Source organism: Aedes albopictus, chromosome 2 (genome assembly GCF_035046485.1).
Source record: "Aedes albopictus strain Foshan chromosome 2, AalbF5, whole genome shotgun sequence".
NCBI lineage: Eukaryota > Metazoa > Arthropoda > Insecta > Diptera > Culicidae > Aedes > Aedes albopictus.
This window is the reverse complement of record NC_085137.1, coordinates 12,544,951-12,562,259: the sequence shown is the minus strand read 5'-3', so window position 1 is coordinate 12,562,259 and position 17,309 is coordinate 12,544,951. Positions and strand designations below refer to the sequence as shown.

Below are 17,309 nucleotides of genomic sequence, written 5' to 3'. Positions count from 1 at the left end.
AGTTATTGTGGAAAACAGACGAATATAGAAGCCACCGCCCAAGTAGCGCGATTCCCTATTTATTTTTTTCCTTGACATGTATTTGCATTTTAAGCATTTTTTCGTTTTGTGTGGTATATTTTTGTGTTTAATTAGGTTCAACATAATGCAATTTGTAGAACATTTCATCTATAATAAGGCCATTTTGAATCATAAACGATTCTTTTTATCCAGAAACTTTTCTTTTGCCTGGATTTTGCCTTTTTGTTCCATTTGTTTTTTATTTGCTCATGAAGAGCATGAGCCCCTGAGAGCTTTTCATCACCAGCACAACGCCGACCCGACAATGATCATCGCAATGTCAGCCTAACGAGCTTTGAACAACATATGAGAGCCAACCTAGGAGCCAACCATGTTGTTGGAAAAGAACAGTGAGCAGTTCAAGGAGACGATTTAGAATGCAACAAGCAACGTATGCAGCAACAGAGTGGACAATGTAGCAAGTGCATTTTTGTTGGGTGCGTAAAGAATATCCAATTATGCCGAAGATCGTGTTCTTGATGCTACCGGTTGGATTTGGAAAGTGATTGTGGGTTTTGTTTGCGTGAATTGTGCTCGACATTTTATTAATAAATTGTTTAGTAAGTTTGATAACGCGCGTGATTTTGTGTAAAAGGTTTACCCTTTTACATTATTTTGTTCGTATTTTCCGCGTATTTTTAGTTCTATATAAAGTACATTTTGGTATACGGTATACGATATACATTGCACAGCGAAATTCCCTTGTGCATTTTGTTTTGACGATCAGGAGGTTAATTTCTATTAACAATATTTTTTTCCCTGACCACGTTTCATATATGACTACAATAATTAATTTTATTTTTTATGTATTAGAACATTTCAATGTAATATAGAACATTTTTTTTAATAACTAGGCCATTTCGAATCGCATGATTCTGTTTTGTCCAGCAAGACTGCTGTTGGCATTCATTTGGCTTTTTTTTTGTTCGATTGTTGGTTGTTCTTTTTGCTCAAGATGAGGATGAGTACCAGCGGATTCTCTCAGCATCAGCTCCATATTTAAGTGAGCTTCGCATTTTATCAATTACATCTCATCGGCGACCGGCGAGCTTTGAGTGCGTTTCTCTCTGAGAATCATTTTCCGTTGAGACCGAGCTAATATCGAGTGCAGTACACGAGACCCAAAGAGTTTTGTTTCGAAAGAACACCGAGATGACTATCAGCGTTAAAGGAGCAGTGGTGGTAAGGAACAGCAGTGGCGAATGGTTAGATGTGTTGCGGTAAATAGCACCAAATTATGACGTAGGATGCTTCTGTCGCTGAAGTGAATCGACGTTCCAGAAAATTTTACCGTATCGACTATGGAACGCGGAGATCTCATACACCTGTTCATTGCGCCCCTGCGGTAGAATGAGGTGGTGCCGTAAACGGACGGCCATTGACTGTTGGTGTGGCTGTTAGGGATGTTGCACCGAACATGGGCCGTGGAAGAATATATATTTTGTAAACTTTACTATATTATTAGTCCATTTTGTAGACGTGATTGATGGATTCAAAATATGTGAACTGTTTTAACTGTGGACTGAACCACTTGTGTTTCATTATGCCTTACCGAGGTCCCGTCGAACTTTACAGAGCAATTCCCAGAGGAAGTCCTGGAGCTACTTCCGAAGTAACTTCTGGAGCAATTTTCGGAGGAATTATTTCCTCCACGAATTTCTCCAGGAGTTCCTCCGGAAATTTTCTAACAGTCTATCCGGGAATTCCTTCTGGAGTTCCTCCGAGAATTCCTCCAAGGAAGAACTTGTGGCGGAATTCCAGAAGGAGCTCCTAGAGGAATCCTTAGAGGAACTCCTGCAGCAATTGCCGGAGGAACTCCCACACGAATTCTCGGAGGAACTCTTGCAGCTATTCCCGAAGGAACTCCTGGAGGAATTCATGGAGAAACTGTTGCAGCAATTTCTGGATGAATGTATAGAGAAATTCCTAGATGAACTTCTGGAGTAATTCCCGAAAGTACTCCTGAAACAATTCCAGGAAGAGACGAACCAGCCAAAGGCTGAAAGTCTCTATAATAATATTAAATCAATCAATCAACTATTCCTGAAGAAACTCCTGGAGGCTTTCCCGGAGGAATTCTCGGCGGAACTCTTGCAGCATTTTCTGGAGGAACTTCCGAAGGGTTTCCCGGAAGAACTTCCGAAGGGTTTCCCGGAGGAATTCCCAAAGTGATTCCCGGAGGAATTCCTAAAGGGATTCCCGGAGGATCCCCTGAAGGGATTCTCGAAGGAACTTCTCAGGGGATTCCCGCAGGAACTGTTGGAGGAATTCTTAGAATAACTCCCAATCATGGAAATCATAGAGAAATTGCCAGTTTAAATCCTAGAGTACTCAGTGAAACTTCTGAAAGAATTCACACGGATAATTCACTTGAATTATTTAGGGAGTAAGTGATGGAAAAATGTTCAAGGGAACTCTTGGTAAAAACCCAAAAAAAGGCCTCTTGGAGGCTGTTGTGGAAGAATTCCTGTTGAAAATCATGAATAAATTTTCGTTTAAAATCCTGGAACAATACCCAGAACAACTTCTATAAGAAAAAAAAACTTTTGGTTTAGCTTTTAGAGGTGCTAAAAAAAGTCAAGAATGGATTGCAGGAATAATTTCTAGAGGAAATCCTAAAAAAATCCCGAAAAAATCCTACAACAGTTCCCGGAGAAATCCCTGGAAAAACTTGCTGTGGAACTCCTGAAGTAATTCCCGAAGAAATTCGTTCAATAATTCCCGGATGAACTGTTGGAAGAATTCTCAAGAGAACTTATGACAAAAGTTCAGAGAAATTTTCGTAGAAATACTCGGGAGGACTCGTGGAAGAATTCCCAAAACAACACATGAACTCCTATAAGAACACCTGGATTATTCTCCAAAAAAATTTTCGGCGGACCTCCATTAATAGTTTAAAGTGGAAGTTCTGAAAAAGTTCCCATATGACCTCGTAGAATAATTGCTGGAGGGACTACTTAAATTATTTAAACAGGAACTGATGGAAGAGTTCCCAGAGTAACTCATAAATCGTGGAAAATTTATGTAAGAATGCAACTCTTGCAGAAATTTTTGGTGGGACTGCTGGAAGATTTTCTTGAAAAACAGGAGAAAATCTCGGAAGAATTCCTGAAAGAATTTCCCGAGAAACTCTTGGAAAAATCCCAATGAAACTCTTTCCTCCGTGGGCAACCCGTGGCATAATTTGCTGGATAAACTGACAAAATTTAAGGAGAGCCTGGGGCGCACTAAAACTTTAGGATTTTCATACAAAAAAGCGTTGCGGTGAGTGAGTGTGGGGGGGGGGGATTTCTATTATGCATCTCATAAAAAATCATAATATGGCGATTATCTGCCTCTGGTTTCTGATATAAGCGCGACAGTTACTAATCATAACATCACCATATTCTAAAAATATTTTGTGTCGGCAGTACGACATCTGTTCCCATGTCTATGGACGGCCTTGAGATAGGAGAGTAAATTGTATTAATATATTGTTCCCCAGTCCACTATTAAACGTCCGTGAATATAGAGCATAATTGTATCGCTCCGTTTGCCACTGATTTACGCGGTCTCCGAAAGTACCCCGAAAATGGCCGGGTAATAGTTCTGTTCCCGCCGGTAGTGATCTTCCTGGTGATTCCGCTGCCCGAATCTGTCCGTCGTAACTCTGTTTGTCCTACAGGTCATGGGCCCAGGAAAGTGGCAAATTACGAAAAAGTGACTCGATTCGCGGTACAAGTGCGTTTACATTGTTCTCCGTAGGTGGCGTCTGTTGTTCTCGGAGAAATATGATTCCACCAGTCGCGGGCAGACCAGTGCTTGTTTTCCCGATGTTTTCCAAAAGTGTTTCCGGAAGACAGATCTACCTCTGCTGATCTACGTTGACGACATCATCATTGCAAGTGAAGTTGAGGAGGAGATTGCAGGGTGGCCACTCAACTTGGTAAAATAAATTCCCGGTTATTTCCCGGTTTTCCCCGGTTCTTCAACAACTTTTTCCCGGTTTTATAGAAACTGATTTATATGGTAAAATCGGAACACAGTCATTACATTTTATCACTTTTCTGAATTTGTTAAGTGATTCAGGGAAACATATAAGCGGGGAGCGTTGTAAAAAGTCCAAATTATTTCAAAAATATCATCCATCATAAACAGCCCCAGTGCTTTAGCCATACGCCACATGGCCAAAAAATTGGCTAAATGCGAGCCAGAATTTTAAAATAAAGCAGTGGCGATTCCCTAACCTCAAATCTACCTGTTCAACAAATTTAAATTCATGTATTTTCTCAACCAGTTAGCATGTAACTTGTAGAGAATGACGAGAATAGCAATTTTCAACCATTTTCAATATGGTTCAGAATCTGAACTCTCCGCAATTTCAAGTTTTAGGGTCGTTGAACAGGTAAAAAGTGAGGTTACGAGACGCCACTGAAATAAAGTGATGATTTGATTTACATTTTACTGAGAAATTAAATTTAACTTTTTACATCAATGCTCTATATCAAAGTTTTTGGTGGAGGAAAACTCTGGCTGAAATACTGTTAGAATCTTATAGAAAATCCTACTAAAATTATGGTAGAAATTTATAATGGAAATGCCAAGTGAAATCATTGGAGAAAAAGTATATCGCAGACTTCTCTAGAGCAATCCCTCGTAAATCACTAAAGAGGATCTTTGGAAAAAAAAATCTTGAACAAATTAGTAATCGTAATCTCGGTAAATTGTGTGTAAACACTTTGAAATAATTATTGGAGGAATCATTGATAATGTTCTCTGTTAGATTTCTTGATAGATAGAATACAAATAAAATGCCTTGAAGGATTTCTAAAAATTTTAAAGATCCGTGGGAAGATATCGTTAGAATTCCCAAATGAATTACTCCGCAAATTCTTGTAATAAATGCATGTAACTTTAAAGAACGTCTTTAGAAATTATTGGTAAAATTGCTCGATTGTCTTGAATTTGTTGAATTGTATTTGGAAAAGTTACTTGAGGAATGTTTCTGTAGCATATTATACTTGCGCATCCCTAGCGCTTTCAGAAATGTCAGACGACACTCGAGAGCCGAAGGGTTCGAATACGAAACAAAATATATTAGACATCAGTCTATTCAGAAGCCTAACTCAGTGCTGACGTATTCACAGATACCGAAACCTAATTGAAAGAAACTCTTAAATATTTGGCCCGTTCTACCCGTGTCCGCCGTAGTAGGTCCGCCTAAGCCTTTCACTTTAGACTCGCCTACCGTACATAAAAGTGACGACGAGGAAAAGCTGTTTTTACGCGTGTGAGGCGAAAATTGAATGAGCGGTGTCGACATTCGTCGATCGCCGGTGCAATACATCTCTGGCAGACGAGTGGTGACCAACGGAACAAAAAAAGCGATTCATTCTGTGGCAGTAGCTGCCACAAAAACGGAGTTCGTGGAGAAGCAGCCTTGCAGCTTGGGGAATCCTGAAATTCAGTCGTGAGTATTCCTTAACGCTACGAAAGTGTAAGAAATATAAAGAAAAACGTTTTGTTGTGATTCGGCCATCTTCTGTAGTAGCGTCGGTAGGAACTCACAAAGGTCTTTTCATTCAATAGAATCTGAAATTATTGTTTATTTTTTACCCAACAAAATTAACAGTGATTTTTTCAGTTTATTTTATGACTAATTATACCTATTCCCTGAGCAAACTGTTATCAGCACGGCAAAAGAGCGATTTTTTCTTTTATAGTTTTGGAATCTTCAATACAGCACAAGGTGTTTGGAAACAGCCAGATTGAGACAATATACCCTGTCGACGATTGTCTTCTTTGATTGCCGGAATAATTTTCGTCTGTAGAACAACCGTGCGCCATTTGGATACCGTAAGGTGGAGTGATCTTGAAAGTATTATAACGAGAGGTGAGTAATCTCAATTAGTTTTTTAATTAACAAGTGATTTCTTAAGTCAGCTAGCTCCGCTTAAGCTTCTAGTGAAAAACTATTGTTTGTTAAATATCATTTATTTGTTATTTCACCCGGGTATTATGTATTGAAAAATAGGCAGGCAAATACCTACCTTTGTTTTTAACCCTACACAATTCTTTGCTATTCTATACAGTTTTATAAATGTTTATTTCCATTGATTCAAATTTGGCAATTGGTAATTTTGTTATCCCGGTTATTTGTTTGTTTTTTTTTTATGGCTTTCGTTAATATGGGTTTCTCAGTGGCACAATATAACAAAGGAACATCTTTTTTTAATTGGTCTACGTGGATGAAACATCGTATTCGCGTGTACAAGATGAGAGAGGAGAAATATTTCTTCCTTTTTATTGCTATGAATAGATCAGTTAATACAATACAAGTCAAAACTTTACATTCAACTGTATTTAGCGTGAAAGTTTTTCCAAAGAAATTAATTTCAAACGTCGCGGGAGTCATGTACGGAGTAGACTTATTGCAAAGGTACAATATTGGATCAAAGCTAAATGCTTCTAACAAATCAATGACAAATTTTATTTCGACATTAGAAAGTCAAACAAGGTTTAAGCTTATTATGAGTTTTAAGCTAACATTGGATCGACATATTTCAAATATCATCCAAAGAGCATTTAGACGAAGACTTTTAATGGAAAACAGATCATCTTTTGTGAACACTGGCATATTTTGTGGAACAGTTAGAGCAAAGGCCGAGGTAAGAGTTAATAAAAAAGTTAAACAATTTATAAATAGTGGACTTATTGGTCAATGGGGCGTCGATTGCAAAAACACAATAAATGATGAAATTTTAGAGTGCATATATTATCTGCAAGTGAAATATGTAAGTTGTAGTGAGTATTATACTAAAGTGGAATATTTTTGTTTTGGGCTACATGTAAGGATGACATGGCAAGGATCTCAAAATAGTCTTTTCAAAATTTTCTATGAAGTATCAAAAGTCAATCTTTTGATTAACATTCGATCAGTCACGTAGTTGACCACCACGCTTATGCTGAGTGCAAAATGCGATTTTTCAAGGGTTGGGTTTTGATCTCCGTATCTAGTATCTAGGATCTAGTATTGGACTTTCATTACCAAGAGAAGTTCTTGTTCTAAGCAAATTCCTGGTATTTTCCCAGTTTTTCCCGGTTGTTTGCGATTCCCGGTTAATTCCCGGTTTTCCAGGTATTCCCGGTTGGGTGGCCACCCTGAGATTGACCAAATCGAGAGTCAGTTGAAGAAGAAAATGAAGTTATCGTCGCTTGGTGAGGTCAACTACTTCCTTGGGATTCGTGTCAGCAGAGATGAAGACGGATACTATGCTTCGGATCAACAGAGCTACATAGCGAAGATTGCCACGAAATTTGGTCTGGGCCGCGAAAGGCTCAAGCATTCAATTGGATGTCGGGTACTACCGAAGCAGAGAAGGAAGCAAGCCGCTACCCGACAATATGAAGTACCATTGCCTGGTCGGAACGCTACTCTACGTAGCAGTCAACATGCGGCCTGATGTTTCTGCAAGCGTGTCAATCCTTAGCCGAAAAGTCAGCAAACCTACTGAAACGGATTGGTCGGAGTTGAAGCGGGTAGTGCGCTACTTGGTGAAGACCATGGACTACAAACTCAAGCTTTCCTGTAGTAGTGAAAACCCCTTCAAACTGATCGGATACAGCGACGCCGATTGGAGTAGCGATACAACGGACCGGAACTCCAATACCGGCTTCGTGTTTCAAATAGGAGGAGCGACTATCTGCTGCAAATTTTCATGAATTTTGGTGGCCGGGAACCTATTTAAAAAATAAGTTGGAATTTGTATGGGAGCGATTTGTCGAATCACCCCTCGTTGCATTTTGTACTGGGCGGAGCTGTCAAACAGTTGCCCAGCTGTCAAAAGGTGATTTCGGAAAATCTCTTCGAAATCGATTTTAGGTACCAAAATAAAGTTCTAAAAATCTGGAAAAAATCATAGTGGTTCAGAAAAGGTGCTCTTTCGTATAAAATTAAAAAATCAATACATTTTTCTTAATTTAAAACCCCAATTGATAGAAAAAGCCTAGCATAATCGGGCCAGAAAGTCGACAAAATCGGGTCAGCATAGTATAGTATCTTAATACTGAATTATTTCAAATTTCAGCATAAAAATATAAAAAATAAGTCTTATTATTTTTTTTTGCATAATCGAATCTAAAATTTTGGAGAATCGAATCCCGGACAATCGAGCCCGACCTGTACATGAGTTGTAGGGTAGAAGCTTCAGTTTTGGCCAGTTCGGAATTTTGGCCATAGTGCGGTGTTGAGCCTGTTGTCGGTAGGGTTGCTGTTGTTGTTTTTTTTTTTTAATTCATTGTAGGGTTTTAACCTTTTTGAACTTTTCTGTAGTAGGGGTAGGCGGGGCAATATGGACACCCTAAGGTTTTTGCCAACTTTACCTGGCAAGATGTCAAAAAAGGTTAGTTTTTGATACATGTATCCTTTTAAAGTCTATTTAGCATCTATTGCATAAGAATGCTCACGAAGAAAAAATATTTATCCACTTCAAAAAATGTTTTGAAAAATGTTAGTTTTTCATGACCGTCTTCAAGCATACGGGGCAATATGGACACCATGAGACTTTTGCGAATTTCGTACATTATTTACACCTATGAAGTCATTTCATTACAAAACAACTATTTTGGATGAATAATACGCCGAAGTAGTTCATTTTTGTTCAGTTAATTTAAATTCAGGCTGTTTTGGATAAAGCTTCGTTTTTGTCGGCATGTACAGCTGTGCCTAGAACAACTATTTTCCACTGCTGTTGCTTTTTGTCCAATTTGTTTCACCCTATGCCTACTATGAATGGGTGACAAAACGTCGAAAGACAAAACTTCGAATGCCAAAACGTCGAAAGGACAAAACGTCGAAGGGACAAAACGTCGAAAGGACAAAACGTCAAAAAGTGTGTAACTGTTCGCAGTTCAGTGTGGATTTTTTTTTTGCGATTTTGTGTGGATCGATTTAATTCTGTTGATAGCCTGAGAGGGGTGGCGATACGGTAGATCCACTAAGATGGCAGGATGACGAACTAATTAACGGGGACTCACTCATTATGTCTGATTATCTCGGGTCACTGCCCAAGCGCTGAAGATCAGTGACTCATTTTGCACTCTATGGTGCTTCAGACCCGAGTTGAAACCACCAGCTGTGTAAAGATTATTATATGGATACTTGGCATTGTTATGCTAGTACCGTATTCTGGAATACCGGATGAATTGCGGAGAAGGACAGCCGTAACAAAAATAGACGCCCTTGAAGGAATAATGCGCCCGATGATCGCCATCGCCACCCTAAAGGTGCCAGATACCCGGCCGACGATAGCTAGAGGCCGCCATCGTAGCCACCCTGAAGGAAGTTGTGACGTAATGTTGAAAAATTGTGGAAGGTGCCACTGACATTGTGCCACTCGCAGTGTTGCCATTTGAACGCGATCAATTTGCGTTGAAGTTCAAAAACGGCACGCTGCGATCAAACATATTTGAACGTTGTTCAGTTCAAAATTTGGAAGGCACGTGAGCTCAAAAGTGAACGCAAGTTGAGCAAGAACTGCACCCGTAGAATGCCAACATACCAACATGGTACCCTAGTACCTGGTAAACTAAAATGCTCATGTTTCTAGTATTTTTTCACCAATTCTTGCAATCTTGGGCTGATTCGATTCAGAAACTCACTCTCAAATGAGAGGAGGGAACCGGTTCGGTCACCGTTGATTACCGGAAAATCCGGACTTCGCTGTAAAATCTTAATGCCCGATGCCAAAATATCACACTTCATTGTGGCGCATATTTTTACGCAACAACGCATGTATGCAGATGCGCCATAAAGTCCTAGGGCAGCACCTTGGTCAGGACGCACATAAGATTTGATGACACGTCCAAGCTCAGTTCATTTTTGGCTCGCGTTTAGTTCAATTGCAACACTGGGTGCCTGTAGAAGGGGCTCCAAAGAAGTAAGAGAAGAAAAGGCCGGGAAAGTCCGGGAATAAATAATGTTACACTTAACGTGACGTGATGTGAGTTTAATATACGACAGTGCCAATATTCCCTACCCGCGAAGAACTGGTCAAGAAACATGCCCACCCTGAGGTGTTGTTTCAGTGAGCCTCAGGAAGGCTCCCCTCTGAGCTAGATGGCAGATACAAGTAAAAGAATGAGTATCCTTCAAAAGAATAAAGAAATCACTATTTGCTTAGATTACTCGTTTTCGACGTTTTCGACGTTTTGTCCTTTCGACGTTTTGTCCCTTTCGACGTTTTGGCATTCGACCTTTTAGCATTCGACGTTTTGGCATTCGACGTTTTGTCTTTCGACGTTTTGTCCCTAAGCCGCCTACTATAGTGAACATTTAACCGAAAATATACTGAAATCGAAGAATTTGGATGGTTTGTGATTTAGGTTATATTTTTCCCTCGCCGCTTCTTTCAAAGAGGTGAGTGTCCATTTTGCCCCGGCAGCAGAAGATATTTTCAAACTTGATTTTTTTATATAATAAAGAAGAAAATATAAACATGTTAAGCATGTAGATACAGCAAAACTACTTGCATGTGTTCTAGAAATATCAGGTTTTAATCGCCTACCCCTACCATAATTGGGGAGTGGGTCATCATACTTTTTCTCGTTTCAGAGAGCGAGTAATCCAGACCAACAATTGAAAAGGCCGCATCAACATTTTGTAAACAAACATGTTTCTGCCGATTTGAGGCCTTTTGAACTCCACCCACACACCTCACCACCACTAATAGAAAGCGCAAACATCAAGCTTTTTGTTAATGGTGGTGAGAAGCGTGGGTGGATCCCAGAAGGCCCTAAATCGACATAAGGGCTTGTTCACAAATGTCATAATGCTGGAGGGGGTGGGTGGGTGTCCTTCATGGTGTTACAGCTAAAATAAACAATATACAAAATAAAATTTTCCCCATATAAACAGTGTTACGAAGGGGTGGGTGGGTGTTGAAAACGACCAATTTTAGCGTTATGACCGTTATGACATTTGTGAATGAACGTGTTTGTTTACGCAATGTTGATGTGGCATTTTCAATTGTTGGTCTTGTAATGGCGCTTAAGCCTAGGCTTTCGAGCTTGGACATGAGGCGCAAATTCCTATGTCCCATCCCAGGAAGAAGAGCACCGACGGAGTAACATTAACCTTCTTAGCAAAGTCACTCCCAACGAATTTACTTAACATTCATATGCTGAGGGGTTCAATGCCCATTCAATGGGTCCACATCAAGACTCTGCACAGTAGGCCTGGCCGCTTAAATTCTTGTACTACATTTCCGATGTGCTGCAAGCATTGATAATGACAAGAAAACTGATATAAGCAGGGGACCCGCAAGCGGCAAGGTAGGCCTACTGCTCATCTTTTGCGAGTGTGTAAGTGTGACTGGCAACGCGACCAGAAGCCTGGTCGAATCCTGCTTGGAAATCGGTTTATTTTGCCAGGATTTTTTCAATGAATGGCTGTGTAAGTGTAGACTAGACTAGACTAGACTAGTGCGGTATCGAGCCTGTTGCGATCTGAATCGACGTAAATTTATGTTTTACTAGTAGATTTCATGTTATGTTATGTTGATGTTAACTAAATAAATGAATAGTAGATTTCAATACAATATGATGATTACAGCTGTGAAAACCACACATTTTGATTAAAAACTGGAACAAAAAAAAAATAAAGTTCCTTAAAAAATCAGCTCCCATATATCTATTTTGGCCAGGGTGCTCCTAATTTGGCCACTCCTATAAGAAATACACGTGATTGGCCAAAATAGAAACCAAACTTAAGAATATGGCCGAACCTGCGGCAGTGCTTCTTGTTGGGGCGAATGGAGCAGAGCTGGGAGCACGGTCTCATACTGACCGACTCCTCGCTTTACCACTGGGCTCTTTCCTGACAGCTGGACTGTCATGCGATTGATGCTACGTCAGATCTAAAATGTCATTACGACTTCCGCCTTGATACTCGAGTATCGCACTATACATGTAACAGTCGTCTTTTATTAAAAGTAGTTTTTAAGTGTTTTATATAATTGAATTCGCGTACGTCTTAGGGGCTGTCCATAAACCACGTGGTCATGAGGAGGGGGGGGGGGGTTCGGCCTATGAGCATTTTGTATGGACGAATAAAAAAATGTGTATGGACAAATGACCACGCGGGGGGGGGGGGGACCACGTGGTTTATGGACAGCCCCTTATTTCGTATTACGACTATCACGACCACCTTCGGACGCGTATTCAACACTTCTATTTTGGCCAGTGCCACTTTTAATACAAAAATCAAGTATTGGCTTGATTTCTGCATTTTTCCTTCAAAATGTAGATTGAAACCTATCATTTGACACATTGATTGTTTTTATAGGATTATTGGTTATTTTTATAAAAATTATTTCCCTTAGACTGGCCAAACCGGTGTCCGCACCCTATATGTAAAGAAAAGAGAGAGAAAATAGATAGAAAGGTACAGAGTAGGCGGAAAGGGACGGGCCATAGATTGAACCCAGGACCTTCTGCATACGAATCAGAAGCGATAGCCACTAGACCTCCACGCCCATCATTAAAATGTGAACTAACTTTTAGTCAATTTGTTATGTATTATTTGAACAATAAATGTTAATAAATGTAAATGTTTAATTCTGGATCCTTTGTATATTTTCCAACTCCAGTTTACTTGACCTGATATACTAATACGCTAACGTACGCAATAAACAACAAATTACAAAAAAACATCGGTTTTTACGTGACGAGAATTTCGTTTTCCAACTGCATCGATAATATACTGATTTTTAGTCAGGGATATGACTAACATTTCTTTCAATTGGAATTTTGGCTGTTCCAAAAAGATTTAAAATAGCGTTAATCAGTTTACACCCCAGTTCTGGTAAAGTCAAAAAGCATTAGAGATCTACTCTAAAGCTCCAACCTTCATTTTATGACCAGTCGTAAACCAATGTTTTATGACAGGAGGATGGGGGTCTTCTGAAATCTCCCCCTTTCTTTCCTGTACACACCCAGCCAAACAGCATAAAACGAATAAAAGGTAATTTTCATAAATTCAAGTAATGGAGTACAAATCCTGAATATTCTTGTTAAAACATTCATTGTTTACCATATTAAAGAGTTAACTTTCCAGATTGTTTTGCAAAATATATTGCAGAAATGCTAAATTTTAAAAATATATACCTTTGGAGTTTATTATAATAATCTGTAATCAGAATCCACATTTTCACATCGAGCAAATAAATTACGATGAGTCTCCCATAACTGGATGCTCTTCCAGAGACTAATGTGTTTTGGGGTGGCATCGCCTCCATTTAGAGAAAGAAGAAAAACACCCCACACACGCATCGAAGAAGGAGGGGTCTTCCGTACCTGAGTGTCGCTGGTGTCTCGAATCATGTTGGCGATCACTTCCTGGCTCACTTCTGCCACCGCGTACAGCGAGAACCGCCGGAAATCATCACTACGGGAACACGCGCGACAGCACGACTCCATCGCGAGCACTTTTGCGGACGTTCCGTTCGGTTTTTGGGCACTTTTCACGCACGAAAAAAAAACTAACGCAGCTCAAACACGAAGTGAAAAATTCAGATTGACAAGATGCCGGCGGGATGTCGATGTCGAAGCGGGCAAGGTCCTCATGGACAAGGTAGCCAAAATGTTTGTTTTCCCTTCAGAAACTTGTCGATTTTGACTGACGCCGGAAAGCACACGGAAAACTGTTTATTTTATTTTATGTAGAAATAATTCTAGATTGAGTTTAAATAAGGGCGAAAGTAACATGAGAGAGTTCTCTTCATCGACTCTCTCTTTCAAATTAAAGTGACAAGATGCAAGTATGTACTCAGAAATAAAAGTATATCCACTTATCCGCTATCGGTAATGGCGGCGGCGGGCATATCAAACCGGTTCGGAATTTGACGTTTCTTGGGGGAAAGTCAAAACAGTTTCATTCTCCTCCTCACCCCTTCACCCACCGATCGGTGGCGCCAACCGATTGCGATCCCCACAAAACGTCAAAATTCGAATCGGTTGGTTGTGCCCGCCGCCGCCATTACCGCTCGCGGATAAGTGGATACGGAATTACTATTATTTATGCATTTTGTATCCGCATCTCTCTCACTCTCTTTCTGTTTTCATGCTATCTGGTGCTTCGCCTGGGTTGACGAAACTCTTCTCTTCAACCCAGGCTAAACCAAGGGCTAAACGGCAGATAGCATGAAAACAGAAAGAGAGTGAGAGAGATGCCGATACAAAATGCATACATAATAGTAATTGGGCTGTTTAGCGAATTAAATATTGCCATTTTCTTTACCCTAATCGAAAGAGCTTATTTTTCTGAGTCTAAGGAGATTTTATTGCGTTCCAATTCCTTTGTTTTGATAGTCAAATGAACAAAACATTTTCATTTCCGTGGATAGAATGACAGTTCAATCGATAAAGTGACAGTTCGCATCGAACAAAAAAAAATCCCCATACAAACTTTAAATGCATTTTAAAAATAGTTCCCGGGCATAAAAAATGATGAAATTTTGGATTTCGACTAATTTTTGGAAGGAGATTCTGATAATACAAAAATCTGGATACTCCTAAAGAACCCAATTCCGTGTATACATTTATTTCTGAGTGTGGTTGAACTTTTTGGTCATAAATCGCTAGTTTGCGATGCAATCTAGCGTCTAAGTGTAAAAAAGTTCGATTGAATTTGCATCTTGTCACCTTAATTTGCAGAAGAGAGAGTCGATGAAGAGAACTCTCTCATGTTACTTTCGCCCTTATTTAAACTCAATCTAGAATTATTTATCAAATTTTTAAATATATTCTTTTTGCCTTTTTTTTTTTGAAGATTATGGATTTATGCCAGACTTTCAATAATTATGAGTTTTATCTACACATATTTGCGTTAAGGTTACTCAAATTTGAGTAACATTTACCCCATATTCTAACTGATCTTGGTGTGTAGGCGTATTAGCCCTACTGACAAAAGAAGCTGCATAAAAGCTTATGGAGCAAACGTCCTTGAAAGAAAGCTCGCTTAAGCTCTTATTCAGCAAAAATGTTAGTTGGGTACAGCATATGTCATATAAAATCTATTGTCTTTTGACTTATGTGCGCGCCGTGTTTTGGTGCTATGCTGCTCATTCTCACGGGAAATTTAAACACACGACGCACAGTAGAAGTTAAAATCTCACAGCATACACGGGCATGAAATTCTCTCCTTTTATTTCACTCTTACATCAATTTTGTAAGAAACAAGGCTAAAAATGCTAGAGAAACGTCATAATCCCCTCGATAATCCCATACAAAATCAAAACAGTGCAGTTTCAGAGCATGGCATTCACTTTGCAAAACAAAATCTGCGATTATCCATCATTTAACGAGCGCTAATGGCCGCCAGAATGTGGCTTACTTTCTGATATGGTTCAACAGATTTCACGTTATGCTTGTGTCGTTTGATAACTGATCTTATAGATGATCGATCTTATAGCTGTCAGACGACTGAAGCCAAACTTCTCTCCCCCCTCTGTCACGCTCAGGCTTCCCAAAAGTACCGCATCATGATAGCATATTGATGGCTGTCACACTCTTATTCCCATGACAGCCTTGTGAATGCATGGTTCATGACCAGCCCACAGAATAAAACTCATGCGACCTACAACATCACTGTCGGGAACTGCTCACATCGTCTGCTTTCGCTGTGCGTTCGTTCGCCGATGACAACCTCGGCTCTAGCCCAAACCGTCTCTCGTTGGCTGGACACGAAGTGACGAAAATCGATGCGCTCGGCCCGAGAATTTTACTTCTGTTGAACGTGTCGAATATCGTTGTATATCGCACGCTCAAAATTATCGACGCGTTTCATGTATTATGTATTTTTTCAAATAGAGAATATGTACCTGTAAGTCTTATTCTAGTAAAGTATTTTGCATAGCATTATTTTTTATTGGCATGTGAAATGCACAGCTATGTTTTCAATATAAAAGGGAGTTGAATCAACGATAACGATATACAACTTGTATTTTTTTTGGTGACCACGGCATCATTTGTGACCGGCATATGGGGCTTTTCGTTTGTTAGCCTAGTTTATGACCGACCCCTTAGTGTTTGACAGAAGTCAATGTCAAAGTGAAAGTTAGTTCTTATTATTGTTTGGCCTCGGTTTTGGCCGACGCGAGTGATTTCTAATCGATTTGATCAGAGCAGAACGGTTTGATTTAATTTAATCATTGATCTAAATAATATATGTATAATGAAAAGGAAAAGCGACAAACTGGATGCCGCCAACGATGTTGCTGATGAAGGCGTATTCAAGCGGGTCCCAACAACTATTTAAGTTCCCTAATAGGCGCAAGGAACGCTGGCTTCAGATCCATCGACATTAGAGCAACATTAACGGCGGCTACTATTCGAGCAACCCGCGCAGCGCTACCATTTTGACTTAACCACTCTTTTCCACACCGGTAGCAATCAAATTAGTCACCTTGATTCGTATCGGGAGGGCTGTCATATTCCCATATAATTTTTAGCAGCGCAACTGTCCCGCTACTATATTTGGTCACCCACCCATAGCGCTACTATTTTGCGAGCGCATCCAACAGCGACCGGTAAAGTTTGCTGCAATGATGGAGGGCTGCCAAACGGGGTATAGAAGCGCACCGTTAAAGGTGCTCTTAATAACTACTTTTGTACTACACACTGTGTGATGACGAAACGGATGCAGCATCGGATGTTTTCGAAGTAAGATTCCGACGGCAACCTAGCTGCCATCGATAATCTTGGCCGGAAGCCGGCCCAGTGTAACACATACTCTTCGGGTAGCTGACGACAAGGAAGACGGTGACCGATCAGTTTACGAGTCAAACGGATTGAGCCAGTCACATGATTTTCCATCCCGACGTCACCGTCAAGATATGGGGTACAAAATTGGCACTATTTTTTTTTTTATTCAGATGATTGGCTAGTGCGACGACAAAAGGGGTAGATGCTTGGGTAGATGAGGCACACCCCACATTTCTACTGTAAAGTTCTAAAACTTGTAAATATAAAGAATTACAAAACGCATTAGTGTTGTACATTATAATGATTTGTTCGAAAATGAGGCACCATACTCACTTCACTGTTGTATTCCTTCAGAGGTCCTACATATTCTTGACTTTTTTTTTTGAAATTACACTGGTATTCGTGACCATCACCCTCATTCTTGTTTTCGATCGAATCCACTTTCGAACGAAAATCGTCCGCATTCCCGTTTACGCCAGCAAAATCAAATGGGCTACGGATTCGAACGA

The 17,309-nt window shown here is 40.0% G+C and overlaps 1 protein-coding gene across 2 annotated transcripts in view; it reads right to left on the bottom strand.

Annotated features, from left to right (window-relative positions):
- LOC109429871 (zinc finger protein Xfin) overlaps positions 1–13,661 on the bottom strand; it is a 67,313-nt gene extending 53,652 nt beyond the window's left edge. For both annotated transcript variants that reach the window (XM_019705856.3, XM_019705857.3), the window contains exon 1: positions 13,393–13,661. In XM_019705856.3, coding sequence (XP_019561401.3) covers positions 13,393–13,515 — 123 coding nt within the window. In that variant the 5' untranslated portion in view covers positions 13,516–13,661. The remainder of the gene's footprint in view (positions 1–13,392) is intronic.
- Between the last annotated feature and the right edge of the window lie 3,648 nt (positions 13,662–17,309).